This window comes from Neolamprologus multifasciatus, chromosome 23, assembly GCF_963576455.1.
Source record: "Neolamprologus multifasciatus chromosome 23, fNeoMul1.2, whole genome shotgun sequence".
Lineage (NCBI taxonomy): Eukaryota > Metazoa > Chordata > Actinopteri > Cichliformes > Cichlidae > Neolamprologus > Neolamprologus multifasciatus.
This window is the reverse complement of record NC_140460.1, coordinates 20,707,881-20,732,160: the sequence shown is the minus strand read 5'-3', so window position 1 is coordinate 20,732,160 and position 24,280 is coordinate 20,707,881. Positions and strand designations below refer to the sequence as shown.

At 40.3% G+C, this 24,280-nt stretch overlaps 1 protein-coding gene across 3 annotated transcripts in view; it reads left to right on the top strand.

Moving 5' to 3' along the window:
- The window catches only part of LOC146491475 (uncharacterized), a 66,466-nt gene that overhangs the window by 14,970 nt on the left and 27,216 nt on the right, over positions 1 to 24,280 (top strand). For all 3 annotated transcript variants that reach the window (XM_085152444.1, XM_085152442.1, XM_085152443.1), the window contains 5 exons: positions 3,875 to 4,297; positions 4,398 to 4,817; positions 7,452 to 7,865; positions 11,411 to 11,815; positions 17,274 to 17,708. In XM_085152444.1, coding sequence (XP_085008570.1) covers positions 3,875 to 4,297; positions 4,398 to 4,817; positions 7,452 to 7,865; positions 11,411 to 11,815; positions 17,274 to 17,708 — 2,097 coding nt within the window. The remainder of the gene's footprint in view (positions 1 to 3,874; positions 4,298 to 4,397; positions 4,818 to 7,451; positions 7,866 to 11,410; positions 11,816 to 17,273; positions 17,709 to 24,280) is intronic.

The window sequence follows — 24,280 nt, the reverse complement described above, 5'->3', positions numbered from 1 at the left end:
GCACTTATTCAGCATCCTTACCCCACCAGAGACGTGACTTTTCATGTCCCACTGGCTAGTCTTGGTAGCTGGGGATCGGTTTGCCAATGTCTCCACACCTTGCAGCCGCCCAGCACACACTGCATCGGACTCCTTCAGTGATGTAGATGGTGGACCTACAGAAGGGTGAGCCCATGTTCTTTTTGTGAGCTTTGTATGGCCAGACCCCATGGATTCAACTTTCGCCCTTATGCATATTCCCTGTGCCTTGCAGCAGGGTGGGGCCCCTTTGACCCTATCCCAGGCAGGGTCAGCTGTTGCCTAGGTCTTTCACTCATAGGGTTTTTGCATTGGGTCCTTTTCTCCCCATCACTAATTGTTTCCATCCGCCCGCTCAATCACATGGCTGTCTGTGTTTCAGTTTTATTCGACAACTTTTATTTGACAACTTGTTGCCGGTGCCAATTTTAAATTGAGGGTTTTTGGGAGGAGGAGTGCTGACACCAGCTTCTTCTACTTTTCTTTTCTTTTCAACAGGTGCAGATTATCAGTGTTTTCTCTCTCTCTTTCTCTCTCTCTATCCATCTGTTTCTCCTCTATTTTTCTTTCCCTCTCTTTCTATTAATTTTCTCCCCAGTATTTCTTTCTTGTTTTTCTTTTCCATCCCCCTGTCTTGTCCATTATGGTTGTAATAACTCAAAATAAAAAAATCCTAGTAAAGTTCTAATAAAATATGACTACCAAGTGGACCATTATAGCAAATGTTGTAATGCTTCAGTAGTGAAAATAAATCTGCTTGACATTTTTTAGGCTTCAGACAACAATTGTGATTGCTGCACTGCCAGACAGGACAGGGAAAAAAAAGTTTCAGCCTTGGCCGATAAGGACCTGTGTGTGTGAAACTGGTTGCAGAAATTCGAAATGAAAAGGAATGTGTCACCAGCCCATCATTATACATGATTCTGAATTAGAGAAATTGTATTAAGTATTTTGTAATTGTTAAACACAAAATCATAATTTATACATGGTTTTACTGATATTTAACCACGCTTAATTAAAATACATTAAAATAAAAATATAATTAGGTCTAAATTTAACCAATATAATGAAAAAGAAAATATCATCTATGAAATGATTCTAATAACAGGCATCTCACTGACATTTCATATGGAGTGGCTTGTTTAAGCTACAAGATGGCCTCAGAGACTGTGTGTTGATGTGAGAGAGAAGGATGGGAGGGGGAGTGAGTGAGACAGTAAGGAGCAGTAATCTAAAAGAATGTCTGACTTTAACATGTATGATTTAAAAATAAGTTATATTTAATATATTGTGACCGACAAAAATAAGATGATATATAAGGTATAAATAGAAATATTGTTTAATATATTATTTCCCCCTGCTGGTACTGGGACTTCTGCATGTGTGCCCACTTCACACTTTGGAGAGGGAAAATGTGAAATTGCCACTGTGGAACGCCATGTCTATTACACACTTTACCATGATATCGGGTTTAACTCCACATGTTAAAGCTCATATAAGATCGTGTAAAGAAGACATATGAGAACATGAAACACTGCTCCAGAAACATTGCTGTCTTCTCTAGAAAATTTGGACCCTCATCCTCTGGACTAAAGTACTTAGTCCTCTATTCAAAAGCCTGCATCTCTGCCATATAGAGCTGCATGGAATCTGCAGCTTGCTCAAACAGAAAGGCATCATCACTACTAAAACGTATAAACAGGTTTTAGAGCAACATATGCCTTTAAACTAAAGACAATGACCTTTTATAGGGAAGGCCCTACATATTTCAGTCAGATAATGCTAAACCAGATACTGCATCATAGTAGAATAGTTCAGGTGGTGAACTGGCCTGCTGGCAGTACAGACCTTTCACCAGTTGACACATGACAAAATAAAAAAATATAACAAAGTACACACAGAACTGAGTAGCTTGAATCCTCTATCAGGCAGGACTGGGACCACACTCCTCAGATTCCAGGTTTTTAGTGATTGTTGATTAAAGGAGGGTGCTACAGAGTGGTAAACATGGCCTCATCACAACTTTTTGGAGACATTTTGCTCCCATCAAATTCATTTTCAACATTTGATATGTTTTTTTAATGTTCTACAGCAAATTCAAAAGTGTTAAATGTTTTGGTGTTAGTAGTCTTAGAGTTAATTTTACTCTAAGTAGAGTCACATTCTTTTAATGTAACTCTGAGGTGTAAAATGATAGTAGTTAAAATCGAGTGTTAAAAATGAGTGTTTCTATTTCAAATCTGGAGGTGTTACAATGGAAACATTAACTCTTGACCTCTTAACTCTGAACTCCTACAGGGGCTATGACACTAATAGAGTAAATTCACAGACTCCGCCCCCAGCACGGCTCCAATCGAAGCTGAAGTGAAGCCGTTTCAGAACATTTTGCTCTACATATTTGAGTTGTTTGCCATGCTTGGTAAGTCATGTTTTCAAAGATTGTTTCAATTATTGTTATTAGCTTTTACTTCTGTGGCTCTTTGGAGTTGAGACAAAGCTGTGTGAAAGGCATTAGCCGTGTTGCTCGCTGATAGCACCGCTCGCTGTTTTAGCTAGCTGAAAGGTATTGTTTGCGGGGAAATACCACAGCCTTGAAAAAAAGCTTGCATGTGAATTTTCAGTCAAATTTCTTGGTCAAATACACTTAAAACAATGTCTAGAATGTGAAATGTTGATATAATGGTGCTACTTGAAGCCTGAAAACGATCTCCCATAAAAAACGAGCAAACAGCAGTAGCAGATGTCCCGACTGAGTTCTACGTTAGCACTTAGATTCCTCCAGAGTTTTGTGCACACGGTTTAGGTAAAAATGAAAAAGGTTGAGGTTTTACATTTAGTTCAGTATTACCTGTTGTCTGTGTCCTTGTCTTTTGGGAAAATACTTTACACAAGTAATGGCTCAAAAAGGATTCCTTTTTTTTTTTTTTTACTGTGCTTCAATTGATTTGTGCCATTAATTAGTGTCAACTAATTTTTATTCAATCTCCACATAGGATATGCTTGTGAAGATGGAATATGGGGGAGAGCAGAAGTGCGTTGAAGTTCCACAAAGTGATGAATGAAGGACATGCATATTGTATTTTGTATTTATTGAAATAAGTGATGAGAATGCTGTTATTTGCATTTACCAGCTCACCTATGTCAGACCTTTTGATAAACGAAATTCTAATGAAAGTGAGAACATGTACACTGTTACATCTTTAGAAAATGTTTTGAAATTGTGGTGCACAGTTCAGAATAAATGTTTTTCAAAAACCATTGCGTCTTTTTAGTAAATGTTTATTTCCAAAAGAAATTTCTAGAAGTTCAGAACAGTAAAATTCCCGCTTTTTAGAATTAATTAGAAGATAACTCTTACGTAGTTAAACTAAAATACTCTTTGAGAGTTAATATATAAACTCTTAACACCAAGTGTTAAATTATCAACTCCAGACAGATTTGGTGTTTAACACTAAATCAGAGTTAACATACCAACTCTCCAAAAAGAGTTAAATTAACACTCTCTGGTGTGGACCCATATAGACACTTTAAAAGTGTTGAAATCAAATCTGACAGTGTTAATTTGGACATGCTGGATTTGCTGTGTATGATGACCAAAATACCGCTTCATGAGATTCGCAAATCATTTTACTCTGTTTGTATTTATATGTCACACAGCATCATAGCGTTATTAGAATTCGGTTTGTACAAGCACTGACATTCTGCACAAAATATCCATCATAAATGTTGTGGTTACCTATTTGTACTACAGCATGGCACGGACCCTGTGTCTCTTCCCTGCTGTAAATTGTATTATTTTTTTTTAAGATTAAGATTAACACAAATGTATTTGTACATGTGAAATTCTCTTATTCAGCTTCAGAGGTCCAGTTTCATGGAGCCAGGAGAAATACAATGGGACACTGGAGAGGGAGCAGAAGAGGCTGTTCATAGATTTATGCCTGAAAGCAGCACTTCATGATGGACCAAACTTCTACAATGTAGTGAAGATGCTCCTCCCATTGTTTCCTGTTAAAACTGACTTAGACAACATCTTTCTTGATTTGTTTCAATATGTGCATAGCAAAGAGGTTTTAGGTGACTTTCAGGGTTTGAGGCCATTTTTCCAGTCTGCTCCTGCAGTCTGGTCCATAAACCTCTCAGAGAGAAAGACCTCCATCCTCCTGGAAGTGCTGAAACTCCAACCAGAGAAGAAACAAGTGAAGCTGACAGGCTTCTCACATGAAGAGAGTGAAGTGAGGAGTTTCCTGCAGTGTCTGCCTTATATCTCACAGCTCAGGTAAATATGTTGGATATCTATTTAAGTTAAGCTGCTCAACCAAATTATTGTATGCCTTCAAAAATATTATGTATTATATTTAGAATCTTTATGATTTCAGATTCGTTTCTCAGTTATCAGAACCTTCAGAGGAAATCAGATTCTTGGGAAATCTGATCTGTGCAGCAGCAGAAAGAGATCAGCAGGCAGGAGAGAAGATACTGGAGCTGTTATCATCAGTGTGCAGATACAAAGGATACCCTCTTAAAGAGATATGGTGTGATTTACTGCTTGATCTGTACTCCCACGTGAAGGACTATGAGATTAAAACAGGCTTGAGTGTCCTTCCATCATTACAGTCAATTTCCCAGTCAGCTCCTGCAGTCTGGTCCATAAACCTGTCAGAGAGAAAGACCTCCATCCTCCTGGAAGTGCTGAAACTCCAACCAGAGAAGAAACAAGTGGAGCTGACAGGCTGCTTACATAAAGAGAGTGAAGTACTGAGTTTCCTTCAGTGTCTGCCCTATATCTCACAGCTCAGGTAAATGATTGTACTTTACATGATATACTCTACATATAGTGTTGTGATGTAAACTAGGTAAATTAATCAAAGCTTAGTATATTATAAAATTCTGATTTTGTTTTAACATTTAGCTATTAACTTTAACAGCAATTTACCACAAAAAAGAAAAGATGCTCTTCTGTGTTGTACATTACAATAGATTTGGGCACCTGCATGTCAGCACTGGATGAACCAGAAGCTCCAAACAAGAGTCAGTAGCAGAATGAGATTTTTTCTTGACTCCAACACACATACTTAACTCTGCTGCTCACTACACAAATACATTTTCTTTACAAGTGTGGCACCATTTAAGAGCAAACACACAGACTTTCCAACAGCTGGTAATGGCCTGTTTGAAACTATAGCTCCTGCCCATGGGTCAAAAAAACTAACACAGTGCTTCAGAAACACTGTGCTGAGGCTTGCTTCAGCTGAACAGAATCATGTGATCAACGATTTCTGAACTTCATTTGGCACATCACTGCTTCAGTACCCGATTCAATGGTTTATAAGGAATTGAATGGTGGGATTTGTGCTGTGTTTTGGTAATTTTGTGTGAGAGATGGCGAACCTGTGTGTGACACAATTAGAGACATGAAGCCAGGAAAAGAGGAAGCTCTGCCTATTTCTAAATAAAAACCAGTACATCAGCAATTCGAATTGCTGATGTAATTATACAATATCTTGTATTTCTTATGTACTCTAAAAAGTACATAAGAAATACAAGATATTATTATATTTATAATTATAGAAGTTATAAACGTACCTGTCCACTGGTTAATTACATAATCACATGGAGGCAGCAAACATACTCCTAACTTATTATAAGATTGTGTTGTACATTGTTACATATATATAGTTTTTGTTATTTCTAGTAGTAAAAACACATCAAGAAGTCATAAACAAAATGAGAACACTCTGTGGTACATGTTTAAACAAGGAAGCCTTATTCACCATATCAGCCCGATACCAGACAGAACTGTCATAAAACAGAAGCTGTCAATTCAGCTCTGTAGAGTGGGAAATCATAATGAAGCAGTTCATTAAAGGTTGTAGATTCAAGCAGTTTTTCATATTTTTGGCCACCAGATGTTACCATAGATGACTGTGTTGAAACGCTTCGAGTAATGAACTGTTTTTCAATACAAGCTTCAATGCTTCAGAAACCTTCATTTGGCCAGCAACAGCAACAGCAACAGCAGAATTTATTACTAAGAAGTATTGTGAGAACAAATATATAACTGACCAAACACAAATGTCCTTACCTTTTTTGCTAAGTTTATATACAAGAGGGCAATTGGGGGAAGTGAGCAGCTGGTATGGCATGACACAGGTAATCACAGTCAAGCACAGTGAGACTAAACACAAGACACTGGAGACAAGTAACTATCCAAAATAAAAATGAGCAGTGAGAACCAGAACTAAATGTAAAGACAGACACAATATCTTAGCACAGAAGAGTTGACATAACAGGATGGGGGAATGAAAAGCAAACTGAGACACAAACTGGAACAAAGAAATCAAGACTAAGAAAAAGGAAATGCATAAAACGTTTAAAAAAAATTGAAATAAGAATTTAACAGAAAATATTCAGTAGCAGACTAACAGATATTTAACAGCAACATAACTTAAAATTTCATAAACCAAAACACTGGGTCAGCAACCAAGGACCATGAAATGGGCAGTCAGCACACCTTGATCCAGCTAAACATATCTAGTTCATAGAAGGTAGGAAAAGGTAAGTGGCTAAAGCTAACACTAGCCAGAGCTTGGAGTCAGCTACAAGAAGAGGTGGCAAAAGTTTAGAAATTATGTATTTAAATAGAAGTACAGATATTTGTTTAAAAAAAAATACTTTATTAAAAGTTGAAGTAGTGATTCAACTTTGCCTATTAACAGAAATGAGTGGGGAAGAGGTTAAAGTGATATTCAGCATGGGGGGAGTGGGACCTGAAAATCAGTTGTAGTGGTTCAGGATGGGGAAAAAAATCACATCTCAGAATAATTTTTATTTAGAGCTCCAGTAGATTTTCTTAGTGTTGTTTCTTAGTGTAGAAGTGATGTGATCAGCTGATCTGGGCTGCTGCTTTTCTGAGATTCACAGGTCTTTGAACTAAATTCAACAAGATGTAAGCAGAGGTTTTATAAGGTGACTGTTTTCATTTTTAGTATGGCTAGCTAGATGTTGAAGTACTGCAAACAACACTTATGGACAATTGCAGTTGTTTGGGTGTTGTGCCAAGAAAAAAAAATGCCAGCACTAACCCTGATTATGGCACACAGTTTTGCCTCTTAATGTCTTTTTTGGAGGGGGAATGTTTTAGTTTTACATGATGTCAGGTACAGTTGGGAAAATGGGAATCAGCAAAAAAATTGTTATTGGTAGGTCAATCAACAAAATTCCACTAAATGCATCTCTCATTCTCACTCACAGCCGGTAATGTAACAGGTCCAAGTTGTCATGTTTATCTTCAACAGTTTGTTACTGCATCTTTGCACATCCAAATCTCTGGGATGAACCAGGACATCCCTGCATGAAATAATGTTGAAATGTAACAGTTTTATATAAATTATAATGGACATTTCTGTAATGCAACTCGATTTTCCTTCCAGTTTCTCTCCTTCATTTTTACTCTCAAGTCAAACGGATTTGACATGGGAAGAAGCAGAGCAAGAACAGCAACCAGAAGAGAAGATACTGGAGCTGTTAATATCAGTGTGCAGACATGGAACGTTCCCTTTTAATGAGAGATGCTCCTGTGCAGACTGTGATTTCCTGTTGGATCTGTTCTCCCATGTGAAGGATTGTGAAACTAAAACAGGCCTGAGTGTCCTTCCATCATTACAGTCAGTATTTTCAGCTCCTGCAGTCTGGTTCATAAACCTCTCAGAGAGAAAGACCTCCATCCTCCTGGAAGTGCTGAAACTCCAACCAGAGAAGAAACAGGTGGAGCTGACAGGCTGCTCACATGAAGAGAGTGAAGTGAGGAGTTTCCTGCAGTGTCTGCCTTATATCTCACAGCTCAGGTAAATATGTTTTCCTTTAAAAACATATCTGCATGTGTAACACAGTATACTTCACTACTACAGAGTGTAGAGTAAGTTAGGATCTTTGGGGTTATGTTCTCTAGGTATCAACTAAGGAGCAACTGACACACAACTAAAAGAAAACTTAAAACAATTATTGAAACAACCCCATAAACAGCAGTTTAACAATATTGAAATTTCACAACATTTCAGTCTTCTCACTTCAGGTGTCTGTATAGTGTTATTGTTAGTAGTATTACCCGGATAATGTATTGTATGGAGATCTCATAAGATTATCAGTCCAGAATTAATGCAGCTATCACTTCTAAGTAGGCTGGAAATTTTGGTGCATCAAAGCTGGAGATCCTGAATACTGACTCAGAGGTGGATTAAAGTGTCACACTTGAACAATTTTAGACTGCAGGAAAAAAAAACCCTGTACAGGCAGTGAAGCCATTTTGCATCAATGTTGCATGATAACTTCATCACCACAAGTGACTATATCTCTTCATATGTAGCAACTTAATGCAATAAATAAAAAAACGGAATTAAAGGACCTTAAAACATTTTCCATCTACAGCTATCAACACAGTCTTATCTTTTGTGAACAGCAGCTGACAGATGGAGAGAATAGACAGACTGTTCCCTGTTTGTGAAGGACCTCTAGAAAAGTTTAAAATAACTAATTGTCTGTCCTGAATCAGTCTTATTAGGTAATGCTCAAATAATTTTATCATCCCAGTGTTTTCAGTGTGGGAGAAAGTACTCGGGGCCTTCAAGTTAAACACTATGAAAGGCAGCAACAAGTTTAATATTCAGAAACCTAAAGTATGTATCAGCAGCAGAATGGACCTAAAAATAAATGTTTGTTTCAGTTCTATGAAGCTTTGAGTATTTTGGATTATGCCGGGCTCACACTGTGCAATTTTGTCAGTCGCGCGATTCAGCTCCTGCTCAAACTGTACGATTGACTCGCAGGGGTTAGAAGTTCGTAGGTCACGATGCAGGGTCTCACACTATACGACCCGATGCTCTGATGCGACCCGAGTGCTCACACTGTGCGTCCATAAAATGAAGGTTATAACAGAAATTCTGTCGTTCGCTCTCCCTCTCTGTCTTTCACTCACACAGACACGCACACCACCGCCATCAACTTTGCTAAATTGCTAATGAAAAACATTGATCAGGCAGCTGTGATTGAGCAGCAATGTCTATCCAACTATTTTCACGGTTGTTGTGGTCGTGATAATTTTGTGAGGCCACATCGAAAAGGCTCGGATGAGCTTTCCAAAGTTCTACAAGTGCCTCCATCGCTTGTGTCCAGATCACACGCTGCACTGCCGTGCTGCGCAGTCTTTTTCGCTGACATTTGTGTTTGCGCGTGCGCAGTGTGAGAAACTGCGGTGACATCCTCACGACGGTCACGAGGATTTCAAACAGGTTTGAAATCCTCACGACCAAGCGATTGATGATCGGGAGCTGGTCGTGAGGTGTTAATCGCTTCTCGTTACCCCACGTATACTACACGATGCACGACGCACGATGAAGGCCAAAATCGGGCCGATCGCCAAAACAGTCGCACGACTCAAAAATCGGCTCAAAATCGGCCAAAAATCACACAGTGTGAGCCCGGCATTAGTAGCACTGCTGTGTTTGTTGCATCATATTGCTGTAATTGTTTATATTCTTTATATATTCTGAGGTAAGTTGATCTATAGTGTTACATCATATTCTATAAGGATGTTATGTGTTTGTATACTTTCTGCCCAGTTTGACCCATTTAGCAGAAGTCAGCCTGTTTAAGGCTCTGATATCTATTCTGTATGACTTAAAGCAGTTATGACATGGTCTGATTTTCTCACCCAATAAAGGAACATTTAATATATCAGTCTACTCTTCATTCTATCAGACACAGTTTTCACAGCTCGTACATTTTCTTTTTATACATATGTGTAAGCACTGAGCCAAATTTAGTAATGCCAACATAATAAAAGAACAATATTTGTCTCTTATATATAATACGTCTATATATATCTTTGAGTAAATCTTTGGGTGAAGATTTAAGGTGACAGGAAATATAAATAACTGCAACTTGAATCTTTACTGAAGCTCAGTATTGGGCACAGAGTTCAAGTTCACTGCTGTAATAACTATTATGATTAATATAATAAAATGACTGTTCCGTTTCAGAAATGAAGCCCAACAATCATGTTTACACAGTCCCGTGGTCTCAGCCTCAGATACTTATCACACAATCATATAAAAACAAACAAACAAATGAACAAAAGATTTTCTCTTTCATTTCTGTCAAACAATGTTGTATGAAACGTTTCCAGCGGTTGGTATCACGGTTGCTAGGCAACATGGGCAGCGTGACGGAGGCTAGACCGTCCCATTTCAGAAGCCTCGCACTTCCGGCCTTAGCGGTCTTTGAGTACGCGGCCCTTGTGGACTGTTAAGGCTGCGTAGTTTAAGGCTGCAGACCCTGAATTGGGATACAGCCACAGACCCCAAAGCATGTAAAAAAAATAAAAATAAAAAAAGTAATGGCAACCCAAATGTTTAGTGGAGGATTCTCTCCATTCTTTTCCACCATGCTACACTCTGCAACACTAACTCATAAAGCTCATTGTATGACACCACTCTGCTGCAAACATTATTTTTCCGTCCAGCAGAGCACATTATAAACAAAACTTGATATAGTTTTAAAAAATATATTAACTTAATTTTTTATTTTTTTTAATCTTCCAGCAGCACTTCTAACAGCAAATTGATCAAAATCTAAATTAATTACTTACTCAGTAAATATTGGAAAATGCAGTCCTGATCAAAAGTTTAAGACCACTTGGAAAAATGGCAGAAAATAATTTTTTGCATGGTTGGATCTTAACAAGGCTCCAAGTAGACATGCAACAAGAAGAAATGGGAGAGAGAAAACATTTTTTGACCATGCAATTTATTAAAAAAACAACGCTTAAAATGTACAGGCTGTTTTACAGCCTTTGATTTCTGTTTGTCGGGGATACAGGTTTTTTTGGAGGTGTGGTCTTAAACTTTTGATGTGAATATTAACTTTTGATAAATAATAGGGAATATTTCACAGACAAGTGTAAACAGCACAAACATAATGTTCATATTTAAGTGACAAAAGCTGTCACATGATAATGCAGGAAAGTGTCTCTGGGACGTGAGTTTTTTCTTTAGTTCATTCATCAAGTTCAACTTTCCTCTGGTTTGTTGTCATTTCGTTTTAGTATACAGGTCAGCGTCCAGTCAGGTTCAGTTCCAAAGAGCTCCTTAAGTAAAGTTCTAAGTTTTCTGACTTACAAAGAAATAAAACAGTCTGTAATTTTTTATCATAGTTTCATTTTACTGAAGAGAGACAGAAACAATAGCAACCAAACATCCAGATTAAACACACAGACATGATAAAGTGATTTGTGTTTCAATGAGTGGAATTAGCATTTCATCCATTAGTAGTGTGTGGTTGTTTTAATGTAGCTCAGATCAAATTATCACTAAATATTTCCTTCTTATTGTTCCAGTGTTGATACTAATACATCAGATGAAGACACAACAAGGTTCTTTGTGAATCTGTTCTGTGCAGCAGCAGAGAGAGAACAGCAGACAGGAGAGAAGATACTGGAGCTGTTATCATCAGTGTGCAGATACAAAAATAGTCCTCTTAAACAAAAGTGGTGTGACTTCCTCATGGACCTGTACTCTTATGAGACTAAAACAGGCTTGAGTGTCCTTCGCGTATTACTGTCAGTTTTCCAGTCAACTCCTTCAGTCTGGTCCATAAAGCTCTCAGAGAGAAAGACCTCCATCCTCCTGGAAGTGCTGAAACTCCAACCAGAGAAGAAACAAGTGGAACTGACAGGCTGCTCACATGAAGAGAGTGAAGTGAGGAGTTTCCTTGAATGTCTGCCTTATATCTCACAACTCAGGTAAATGAATTTTACTTCATACAATTCACACTGCATCAGAACAGATAACATCTTAAACCAAGAAAGTTATGACAGTTTTTTTCATATTTTTCATTCATTCACTGCTGCGGTAAATCAACAAAAATCAAAAATTTGAACTTTACATAATTAAGTCTGTATAAAATGAGATGCTCCCTGAAATCAACAGTGTAAGTATTTTATGTTCTATGAATTATAATTTAATTGTAAAATTTTTGCGGGAGCAGCAGTCTAAGCAGAGAAGCCCAGACCTCCCTCTACCCAGGCACCTCCTCCAGCTTGTCCGGGGGAACACCAAGGCATTCCTAGGCCAGCCGAGAGATATAATCTCGCCAGCGTGTCCTGGGTCTACCCCGGGGCCTCCTTACGGTGGGACATGCCTGGAACGCCTCACCCAGCATCCTTGTCAGATGCCTGAACCACCTCAACTGGCTCCTTGCAAGGAGGAGCAGCGGCTCTACTCTGAGCCCCTCCCAAATGGCTGTACTTCTCCCCTTATCTCTAAGGGAGAGGCCAGCCACCCTCCGGAGGAAGCTTGTTTTGGTAACTACCCACAGCCCAAGACCAGGGTAGGGACGTAGATCGACCGGTAAATTGAAAGCTTTGCTTTTACACTCTGCTCTCTCTGCACATGGCAGACTGGTACAGCGTCTGCATCACTGCAGCTACAGCACCAATCCGTCTGTTGATCTCCTACTCCCTTCTTCCATCACTCATGAACAAGACCTGTCCTCGTGTTCCAGTGTTCCAGTGTTCCATTGTGTTGAATTGAGCCTCCTGTATCTGAGGTTTGTCTAACAGATGGAATCTCCTTTCCAGCACCCTGGCATAGACTGTACCGGAGAGGCTGGGGAGTGTAGTCCCCCTACAGTTGGAACACACCCTCTGGTCCCCCGTCTTAAAGATGGGAACCACCAACACGGCCTGCCAGTCCAGTGGTACTGCCCCTGATCTCCACGCACATTGCAGAGGCGTGTCAACAAGACAGCTTTACAACATCCAGAGCCCTCAAGAACTCAGGGCAAACCTCATCCACCCCAGGGACCCTGCCACCAAGGAGTTATTTAACTGCCTCAATGACCTCACCACCGGAGATAGATGAGTCATCCCCCTCATCCCCAGGCTCTGCTTCCTCCATGGGCCAGTGGGATTAAGGAGGTCCTCGAAGTATTCTTTCCACTGTCAGACAATATTCTCAGTCGAAGTTAGTAGCACTCCACCCGCACTATACACACTTTAGGTAGAGCACTGCTTTTCCCTCCTGAGTTTCCTGACAGTTTGCCATAATCTCTTTGAAACAGTCCAACAATCCTCTCTGACGTCCTCCCACACAAGAGTTTTTGCTTCAGCCACTGCCCATGCATGCCGTTCCGCTTGGCCTGTTGGTGCCTATCAGCTGCCTCCGAAGTCCCACACGCTAACCAAGCCTGATAGGACTCCTTCTTCAGCCTGGTGGCTTCCTTCAGCACTGGTGTCCAGAATTTGGTTTAGGCAGTTACCACCACGACAGGTACAACCCAACCTTGCGGCCGCAGCTCAGTGCAGCGGCTTTGGCAATGGAGGTGCTGAATATTTGTATGTCCTCAGTCTTACTCGGAATGGTGTTGAAGCTCTGCCGGAAGGGTGTATTGAAGATCTTGCGGAGCAGGGCCTCTGCCTGGCATTCCCAGTGCACCCTCACTATATGTTTAGGTGCACCAGGTCTGCCCAATATCCTCCCCTGCCACATGATCCAACTCACCACCAGGTGGTGATCAGTTGACTGCTCAGCCCCTCTCTTCACCCGAGTGTCGAGATGTTACGGCCCTAGCAGGGCCTCCTCCGGAAATTACCTTTGTGTGGTAGTGTCCTGCCATCTCTCCTGCCTTAGGTGCCATCTTTTTTGTACAGCTGACTCCCATCAGCAATTATGAGTACTTAAGGCCAGAGAAAGGTGAGCTCTAGTTCCAGAGAGCCATGTTGGGTTGCAGCTAGTGTGCTGTGTGTTTGGTCCTGGTCTGTGGGGAGGAGTGTGTGTTTGGTCACTAATCGTAGTTACTCCTAGTCCCAGTTTTTTGACCAACAACTAAGTTTTGTTTTGTTTTTCAAAAAGGTGGCTTGTCCGTCTCTTTTAGTTTGGTTATTATTGGAGTATAACACCTTTTGTTACTTCCCCTCATCCCATGGACCTTTTTAGGGGAACGTAACACCAGAACACATGGTTGCAGGTCTGGAGATATGCCACGGTGCACTTAAGGACACCCTTATGTTCAAACATGGTGTTCGTTATGGACAAACTGATTTTGCACAGAAGTCCAACAACAAAAAACAGAGAGGCCGTTCCTCCCAATCATGCCCCTTCAGGTCTTGCTGTCATTGCCCACATGAACACTAAAGTTTCCCAGTAGGATAACAGAGCCCCCAGGTGGAGCACCCTCAGGCTGGTTACTCTCGTCCACTGGGAAAAAGATACAGACAGCAAGCCGAGGGGATACCAGGATACCCACCCAAGCCTGCCACCTCTCACCAAGGACAACTCCAGACTGAGACAGAGTCCAGCTCCTCTCCAAGAGGCTGGTTCCAGAGCCCAAGCCATGCGTTAGGGTGAGCCCGACTATATCTAGCCAGTACCTCTCAACCTCACGCACTAACTCCTCTCTTCCCCAGAGGCAACATTCCATGTCCCAGTTGCTAGTCTTGGAAGACGGGGATTGGTCCGCTAAGGCCTCCGCTTCTGGTTGCCACCCAACACACACAGCACCCAACACCTACGGCACATCCTGTTGGTGGTGGGCCTACAGGAAGATGGGCCCAAGTCCCTTTTTCAGGCTGTGCCTGGCCGGGCCGCATGGACTAAGGCCCGGCCACAAGACGCTATCCTTCAGCACTCTCCCCCAGCCTGCCTCCATTGTGGGCCCCATTAACCTGTCCCGGACAGGGTGAACTGTTCCCTTGATTGTATACTTATAGGGGACCTTTGATTCCCTCTTTGTCTGGTCCCACACCTAAAGCTCATTTGCCATGGGAGAGCCTACCAGGGGGCAAAAGTGCTCCCGATAACATAGCCCATGGGATCCCTGGGACAGACACACCCTCCACCATGATAAGGTGGAGGGTTTGAGTATTATCAGTATTATTCAGTATTATCAGTGTCAGGGCTCAGAGTCGGGCGACTCCGTGGTTAGGTTTTGTTTATTCTTGGGTTTTGATTCCTGTTATGATTTTGGCTTCTATTTTTCATGTTTCTTAGTTATTCTTCTGCAGTTCTGTGATTTTCTAGCGTTTAGGTTTGTCTCTGTGCCTCCCCTGTGTTCCTTGTGTTGTGTCATGTCATTTCCTGTTTTTATTTTGACAGTGCCATGCCCTATGTCAGTGTGTCTAGTTTTTTGGACTATTTTTTTTTCCAGCAAAAAAGCTGCCACTTTAAGTTCCTCTTTTCTGTTTAAATTCTCCTTTTGGGTCCACCTCTTTCCTGCCTGCCTCAGTTTCACATGACAATCAGTTTTATATTTACACATTAGTTTTATCCATATTGATCCTTAATTTCACATATATGTCTTTTTTGTAATTATTTTTCAGCTGTTCTTAACACTCACTTTTAGAGCTTTTAGTCCCCTGAATGGAAAATGAAAAAACTGAGCTGTTTTTGAATGTCACTGTCTGACTTATTAAAACAATCAGTTTTCACTTTGAAACACGTGACAGTCTTTTGTCTGTATGACAATAATGAAATCATGTTTCATAAGAATAAAAAACTAGGGCTCCCAGCATTAATCGCGTTAAGCAGATTAATCTGCTATCATGATTAACGTGATTAGAATTTTTACCAATTACCCCATCAGGGGCGCGGAATGACTCAAAATCCCTGAAATGTCTCTGTCAACACATTTTGGGCAGTTTGTCTGAAGTTTGTCAATTCTGTGTTCCAGATGAGGTATTTGCGTAAAAGATTTTACTCGTCTTAATCGTGATGGCCGATTAATCTGCTTAACGTGATTAAAGCTGACAGCCCTAATAAAAACATGTCACATAAACTTTAAGATGGAATAGGATCTGCTGCTGCACAGAGGGCTGAACAATGAAGCAGGTTCATCATAACCAGGCTTTCTTTGTGTTACCTGGCTTGATGAAACCTAAACCTGCAGTCAGAGATAACAGCTGTCACAATGTGGGGTCAAAACTTCATGTGTGAATGGATGATGTAAATCAATGAAGAAGTGAGCTGATGAATAAATATTTGTGTGTTTGAGCGCTCTGTGCTGCAGTTTATTTGTAAGCTGACAGCTGTACATTAGAGCTGTGAGACTTTAACCTTCATCCATTTAAACATTAAAGGTTACTTGCTACATTCAGGTCTGATACACAATCTGATGAAGGAGACGAGGAAACCTCTTTAGTTTTTCACCACATCAAAGTGAAGTTTATGTTATTGGTGGGATCTTCTCTGTGATAAATGGACTAAACACAGACTGATGGATGTTCTAATGTGTGAAACAGATGTGCAACAGATTAGGCTCCACATCTGTTTCACACTGCATCACCAGCTGAATACATGTAAACTTGTGTGACCATGTGGCACACAGACTGTGCTGCTATAACCAGAGGTGCACATAAGTGGTCCGCTGGTGCGCATGGGCTTTCAAAATAAACAACGCGCACCAGATAAGAAGTGCACCCCTGGCTATAACTTACAGCTGGCTTTCATTCAGTGCTGTTAGTCAGACTAAATAGATCAACAGGTTGTATATAAAACACGTACTGATTCAGCAGAGACTCTACATCACACTCAGAGCAGACTGGAAATAACAGAATCAGAGAAAATGTGGCACTTAAAGCTGATTTTAATCTGAAACTCTGAACATAACCTGATCTAAACCAGGCTGTGTATTCACATCTGTTACCATGGTGATCAATCCAGACATTGCCGAAAGACCTGACTTTTAGCTCAACACAGCTAACTAACCCATTTATGTCTTTGTATTCCACAACTCTGCTGGAGCAGAAATTATTCTTTTCAATGTAATTTGACAAACTTCTAAGAGAAAATTAGTTAAAATCTAATTTATTAATTGCTCAGTCAATGTGTGATTTCCACATGTGTGATTTGAGCAGCAGGTGAAGCTGCTGTTGTACAAGATATGAAGTGTAGTTGTTGTTGTTCCACTCTGTGTGTTTCTATGTTGTTGATATTTAGTGTTTTACTCTCTAAAGTCAGACATTAAATAAAATGACAGTTACAGTTCAGTACGCAGTGATTTCACACACAGGATTAATGTTTGTGTTGTGAGTCAGTAACAGTCTAAAAACAATGTTCAGCTGCTCTGATGGAAGATGGCTTTAAAATGGACTTTCATTATATACAGGACACACATGGACAAGATGGAGTCCATCAGTTGTGTGTGGTTGTATTTATGCAGCTCAGATCAAATCATCACTAAATGTTTCCTTCTTATTTTTCCAGTGTTTATCCTCTGAGGTCAGATCTTCATGAAGCAGTCAGGCTCTTTGGGAATCTGTTCTGTGCAGCAGCAGAGAGAGAACAGCAGACAGGAGAGAAGATACTGGAGCTGTTATCATCAGTGTGCAGATATCAAACATTCCCTTTTAATGAGAGATGCATAGATGATTCTTATGTGTCTGATTTTCTGCTGGATCTGTACTCTCATGTGAAGGACTGTGAGCCTGAAACAGGCCTGAGTGTCCTTCCATCATTACAGTCAGTATTTTCAGCTCCTGCAGTCTGGTTCATAAACCTCTCAGAGAGAAAGACCTCCATCCTCCTGGAAGTGCTGAAACTCCAACCAGAGAAGAAAGAAGTGGAGCTGACAGGCTGCTCACATGATGAGAGTGAAGTGAAGAGTTTCCTTCAGTGTCTGCCTTATATCTCACAGCTCAGGTAAATATGTTTTCCTTTAAAAACATATCTGCATGTGTAACACAGTATACTTCACTACTACAGAATGTAGAGTAAGTTAGGATCTTTGGGCTTATGTTCTCTAGGTAAAAACTAAGGAGCAACTGACACAAAGCTAAAAGAAAAGTTATAACAATAATTAAAACAACCCCATAAAGTGTTGGGTCGCAAATTTTGAAGCCAATATGAACCTTATCCCACCAACGCTGTGGAGGACCAGCTTTTCAGATCTAATTAAAATCAAGTCACTCAAAAAGATCCTCTGGAAAAGAGTATAATTCTTAGAAGACAGAGTTTTATTAAACAGTGTCATTTGGGGTGGCTGTAGCTCAGGTGGTACTACTCTACCATCTACTGATTGGAGGGTTGGTGGTTCAATTACTGGCTTCCCCTTGTCTGCATGCCAAATATCTTTGGGCAAGATACTAACCCCAAATTGCTCGCCGATGCATCCATCGGAGTATGAATGTGTGTGAATGTTAGCAAGGAAAGCAGTTAGAAAAATGTGCTTGTGTGAATGGGTGTATAATAGTATGTATGGTTGTTGTATAAAGCGCTTTGAGTGCTCAGAAGAGTAGAAAAGCGCTATATAAGAACCAGTCCATTTACCATTTACCATATGAACAGCAAAAATGGTACAAATACAGCAAGGAAGCATAGTGAACGCCGGGGTGTAGAGCACAAACAGTGCTACTCCGTAACTTTCGGAGCGCTGTTCCCAGCATCCATCATTTTTAATTGGGTCCCTTTGACAGTTTTATGGGCAGGCAAGAGAAGGACCCAAACGCAAACTCGCTGAAACAAAAAGTAAACTCCAAAAAACACAGCTTTATTGCTGGTGTGGTGAGACACAAATAACAATTCAAAACTAAACTGGGGAAACTAAATCACAAGGAGACACAGGGAAAATCACACACAGCTATGAGGGAGGACGCGACACTGAACACAGGAAGACTGAGGACTTAAATACACACATGAGGTGATCAGGAGAAGTGGCAACACATGGGGGGACAGCTGAAACAAATGAACATAACAACATCACAGGGGAAGTGTAAAACTAAACAAAATAACACAGGAACACAGGACCCCTTTCAAAATAAAATAGGAACCATAATGAAACTCAGACATGACTACATGAACTTGACCACAAAAGACATGCAGACATGAAACACATAAATGACAAGGGAGACTTAACAGGGGGGCTGAAAACACAAGGGGAATCTAATAAACAAATTAACTTAGATAACTTTATGAACTTAAACAAACCATAAACATCAAAATAAACTAAAACTCAAAATGCTGGGTCAAAAGACCCTGGATCGTGACACTATATGGGTTAAGGATGGGTGGTTCACCACCTTCTGGCAGCGCAGACAGGCGGAGAGGCTCTCAGGTGCATCTTAGCAGGGCCAAGTTTTTTTAACCCTATGTTTGGACTTGTCACCGTTGGCCATAACACAGTCAAAGGTTACCTGTTTAGCCTAATGACTACGTTTAAGACAGTATTGATCACATATGCTCATACAACAAGTGGCACAAACTTCATTAATATGATTAAAGTTAATATTTGACCTAATTATGTCGGTCTTGTGATTTGAACCTGTAGATTAGATGCTTATCACAGTGATTCTATTATATAAACATTCCAGTGTAGATACACATATAGTGTATACAAGTATATGATTACAGAGTATATATGTAAGTATATGTCCAGTGTATACAGGTATATATGTCATAAACAAAATCCAGAACAAAACAGCAATTTAACATTTCACAATAAGGAGTTCTAACAGTCCATGTTTGTCAGTCCGCATACTCAAGTTTCATAGTTCACAGTTCTTTTCAGTCTCTTCAGTTCAGGTGTCTGTGTAGTGTTATGTTAGTAGTACTACCCGGATTGGGTGTTGGGTTGAGATTTGATAAGATTATCTATCCAAAAGTAACGCAGCTGTCACTGGAAATTTTGCTGCATCACAGCTGGAGATCCTGAATCCTGACTCATCACAGGTGGATTAATGTGTCTCACTCGCACAATTTCAGACTCCAACAAAACTTACTATGTTTTGTCTTCAATCTGTGCACAGAGCACTTAACCATAATTATTCAGTCTCTTTGGGCAGAGCAGTGTTAGAGTACTGCTTAAGTCTCACAAAACTCTGTTCAAGTTGGACTGTTTTGCTAGTTTTCTGCATACTCAGTAAAAAGTAACTTGAAACTCATCTTCGATATATTTGAACAAGTTGTAGCATCATAATTAATGGAGACCATTACCTGTTAGAGGAGATCACAGACAGTATAAAACATGGACTGTGACATTGTTTGGTGAAGTCCCTTCAGTCCGACTGTGAAACCAAGTAGACATCCAAGCTTGTTATCTATTGATATCTAATCATTATCTAATGATTTTTGATTGACAGTTCATTAGACCAGACCTTCCCAAAGTGTGGGGCCTGCCCCCTAGGGGGTCGCAGAGCCATTGCAGGGGGGGGGGCGCGGCATGAAAAGGGGGGGGAAAAAACAACGCTTGGACACTGCTAGCACGGGCGCCCACACAAACACAAAGCAGGAGATGAAGCATAGCTGAATATGTTTCCAAACCAACTTCATTCTGAGCCAAAGACTAGAAAATATGGTGAAACATATCTTCCCTTTGGTTTCAACTGCACACGTGCCGAGGTAGGTCTCCCTGCAGAATTGGTTTTCCCTTCGTGGGGAGCAGCGCTGGGCTGTTTAAATCAATGGACAAACAGTATCCCACATTCTTGATTTTTAGTTCACAAACACTTGTTGTAATGACTAACTACTCCTGACATTTTGGAGATGTTAGCTCTTTATACAGTAAAGTTACAGTGGGATACAAATAACATCAGGCTGATCCGGCCACGATTTGTTCCCCTGGTTCAAATCACGGACAAACAGCATCCAACAGTTGTTTATGTTTTTGAACCCATTTTGCAGAGGGATTTTTTGAAAAATGTATTGATAGCAATGTTGAATATTATTACACAGGAAAAAAAAAACAACTACATGTAAAATAATTACACCGTGAGGCCTCTGCCTTTGTAAATAGAGGGACAGTAACTGCGTGTTTATATGTAAGCGTGTAAAACCTGCAGATAGTCAGATTAACAGTAACAGTATTTCGTCTCTATCTGCCATTCTGCAATTAATCTCATGTAAACAATAACGTGCACACAGCGTGACGTGAAAAAAGGCACATACCTTTGACGTTGCGTGACAAACTCTGTATTCCTTGTCCACACGTAAACGCAAAAAAGGATTTTTTTAAAAAAAACTCCGTTCTCGGTGATTCTAAACGCCGTTTACGTGTGGACGAAACAGCTGTGTTTTCAAAAATACCCGTGTAGGTGTGGACGTAGCGTAAAAGAGTTAGTAGTTTATTTTCTTACTGCCTGTAATTTATTGCAGATTACTTGTATTTGCTTAATTATTTACTAAATGTTTGAGGTGTGAAATACACCGCAATGGAGCAAAATATGGGTGTGTGTGGTTGGAGGATGTGTTCGTGCGTGCGTGCGCGCGCGAAGGGGAGGCGCGAACATTTTTCTTGTAAAGCAAGGGGGGCCCAGCAAAAAAAGTTTGGGAACCACTGCATTAGACAATGAGCATGTCTGGGGTCATATAATTGTGACATTTTATAAAATGAACTTCATGTTTTATTTATTATGGGCTGAAAATGAACGCATAAACACATCAGCAAAGTGTTTGCTGAGGTCACATAGTGATGGAGGACAGAGCCATTTTCCCATAGATTTGAACTGCGAGTCCTTTTGTAAAAAGAGAAGTGGCCCCTTACTTGATGTTTCAAAGAATGCAAGAAATAAGATATTTCCACTTTGGCTCCACGTTTCAGACCAAGAAGTTACATCTATCTTTTATGCTGTCTATGGTAGATATTTAACAGTTCACTTGTCACTAGAGATGCACCGGTCGACCAGCTGGGGACCAAAACTGAATCCAGCCTTGTGATAGACTGGTGATCTATGCAGAGTGTACCCTGCCTCTCACCTTATGAGAGGTGGGATTTCTCCAGGCCAATCATGACCCTCAATTGGATAACTGGAAGAAAATGGATCAGCACATTGGTCTGAAATGGAAAACAAGAGAATCAGTCTGAGACATTTTCAATTCTGAGCTAGTTAGCGCTAAATGTTTAGCGTTATGCAAGCACAAATTTTAATTTCACAAGTTATAAGACAATAATGTCACAGTCACATGCTGTTAGTGTAGAAGTTCTTCACTGACGCTGTACATGAACAAGATACCAAGATCAACATTTTGTGATGTGTGTATGGCAAAAAGTAGACCATTGGGAACCTCCAGAAGAAACATTTGGAATAACAACCTTATGAAAGACTTAAAATACCTTCACCTGGCTGAACATGCTCAGTTTAAAGAAACTAAAAACTAATACAGGGATGGCCAACTCCAGGCCTCGAGAGCCGGTGTCTTGCAGGTTTTGTCCTTGTCCTTGATCCATCACAGCTGATTCAAATGGCTAAATTAACTCCTCAACATGTCTTGAAGTTCTCCAGAGGCCTGGTAATGAACTAATCATTTTGATGGTGTGTTGACCCAGGGTGATATCTAAAACCTGTAGGACACTGGCTCTCAAGGCCTGGAGTTGGACACCTCTGAACTAATATGCTGAAACTAAAGCTAGCCAGAGCTGGCTACAAGCCAGTGGCCCTTCTATCTTTCCTTGGTTTGAGCAGTGAACAGACCAAAGCAACTAAAAGCAAAATTATAGAATTCTCATCGGTAATCTGTGATCAGCCGTTCTCCATAGATGAAGACAGAGGCTTCAGAAAACTGATAATGTAACTCAACCCAAAATACACTTTACTGAGTAGGTGTTACTTTTTATGTAACACCTACTCATGTTACCAAAGTTGTTAAATCTCATTTCATGACACACTCAGCTGCCACAAGCTGATCACAAAGCAGCAATTGATACATTAATGTTAAGTTATCAACATAGTGAAAATGCGTATCTGATCTTTTTTTTCTTATATAAATCTGCTGCAGCTGCTTTTGTTTGTTCAGGTAAAATATGTCCAGGAAAGCTGAGAGTAATCCTACAGCAACTCATTTTCAGTGAATTATTATTTGGACTTGTTTCCAGCAGCAGAGCAATTTCTCATGAGGATGAGAGAAGATCCTGTAACTCAGTGCATTTGGGAAACATTGTAAAGTTCAATAATTAATTTTATTATGAAACCAAATTTTTCGTCAATGAAAAGTAGAAATGTGTTTGTACTTGCTCTTAGTGACTGTTCTTAAAAAGAAAATAAATCAGAATCAGCAAACATGACATCTTGATGCATGCTCAGTCATCCAGATAAGTAAAGTAAAGAAAAGTTGTTTCTGTTCATCTCGACGTAGCGTTTTCAGTGGGAGAAGTGTTTTGTCACTCATCAAAGTGACTTCTTCAGTTTCAGCTGACTGCAGTTTTCCCCAGTCTTCTAAACAGTACATTTGCATAAAGCCTAAAACTAGTTGCACTGAAGGAACAGTGGGCTGGGAGGTCAGTTCCTTGATCATTAATAGAAATGTTATTTGTCATATACACAGTACAAGATATAGTGAACACGTAGTTAAATGCTTGTGTCCGATCTGCAGACGTAGTCGGGCCATTCAAGGGCTTGGGTTTAGCATGGGTGTGTGTGTGTGTGTGTGTGTGTGTGTGTGTGTGTGTGTGTGTGTGTGTGTGTAAAGGTGTGTGGCCTTACCACTACACTATCCAGGTGCCTAATATGCAAATTCTCATGACCATTGATAACAAACCACTGATCAAAGCCCACGGATCAATGGCCATGAGTACCATTCACAGAGAGTAGGGGAATGGCTGCAATAACACCATTGAAAGATTGTGAAACATGTACCCTTAGGCCCCCTCCTCGATTGTTAAGTGCCAGGATTGCCAGGATTTATACATCAGGAAAACCAAACAACCTTTGGCAAAGCGGATGGTACAACACAGAAGAGCTACCTCGTCAGGTCAAGACTCTGCAGTCTATTTATACCTACAGGCCGGTGGACACTCTTTCAATGATGAGGATGTACACATGTGTACACATGTGAAAAGGTAAAGACCATCTGTGAGTCGAGGAGGGGGCCTAAGGGTACATCTTTCACCATCTTACAATGATGGGATTGCAACCATTCCCTCATAGCCATTGATCAGTTGTTGTTGATCAATGGTCACTTGGATAAGTGAGGAAACATTTCTTCCACTGAAAACGCTACGTCCAGATGAACAGAATCAACTTTTGGGGGTCAGACTTAAACAATTAGAAATCTAAGAATGTCCATTAAAAATTAAAATTAGCACATCTCTAGTTCTCACTAGAACCAGTAATGTGATGGTTTTGTGGTCCTTTTTTTTTCTCTACCGCTTTTTACTGTGTCTACATTTCAAAGATCAAACATAATTCCTTGCATGATATAATAATAGTTACTTATAACAGAGTGGTTGTAAATGATAATAGTCATCTATGTTTCTGATGTTATGACAAAATGTTCAATTCTTG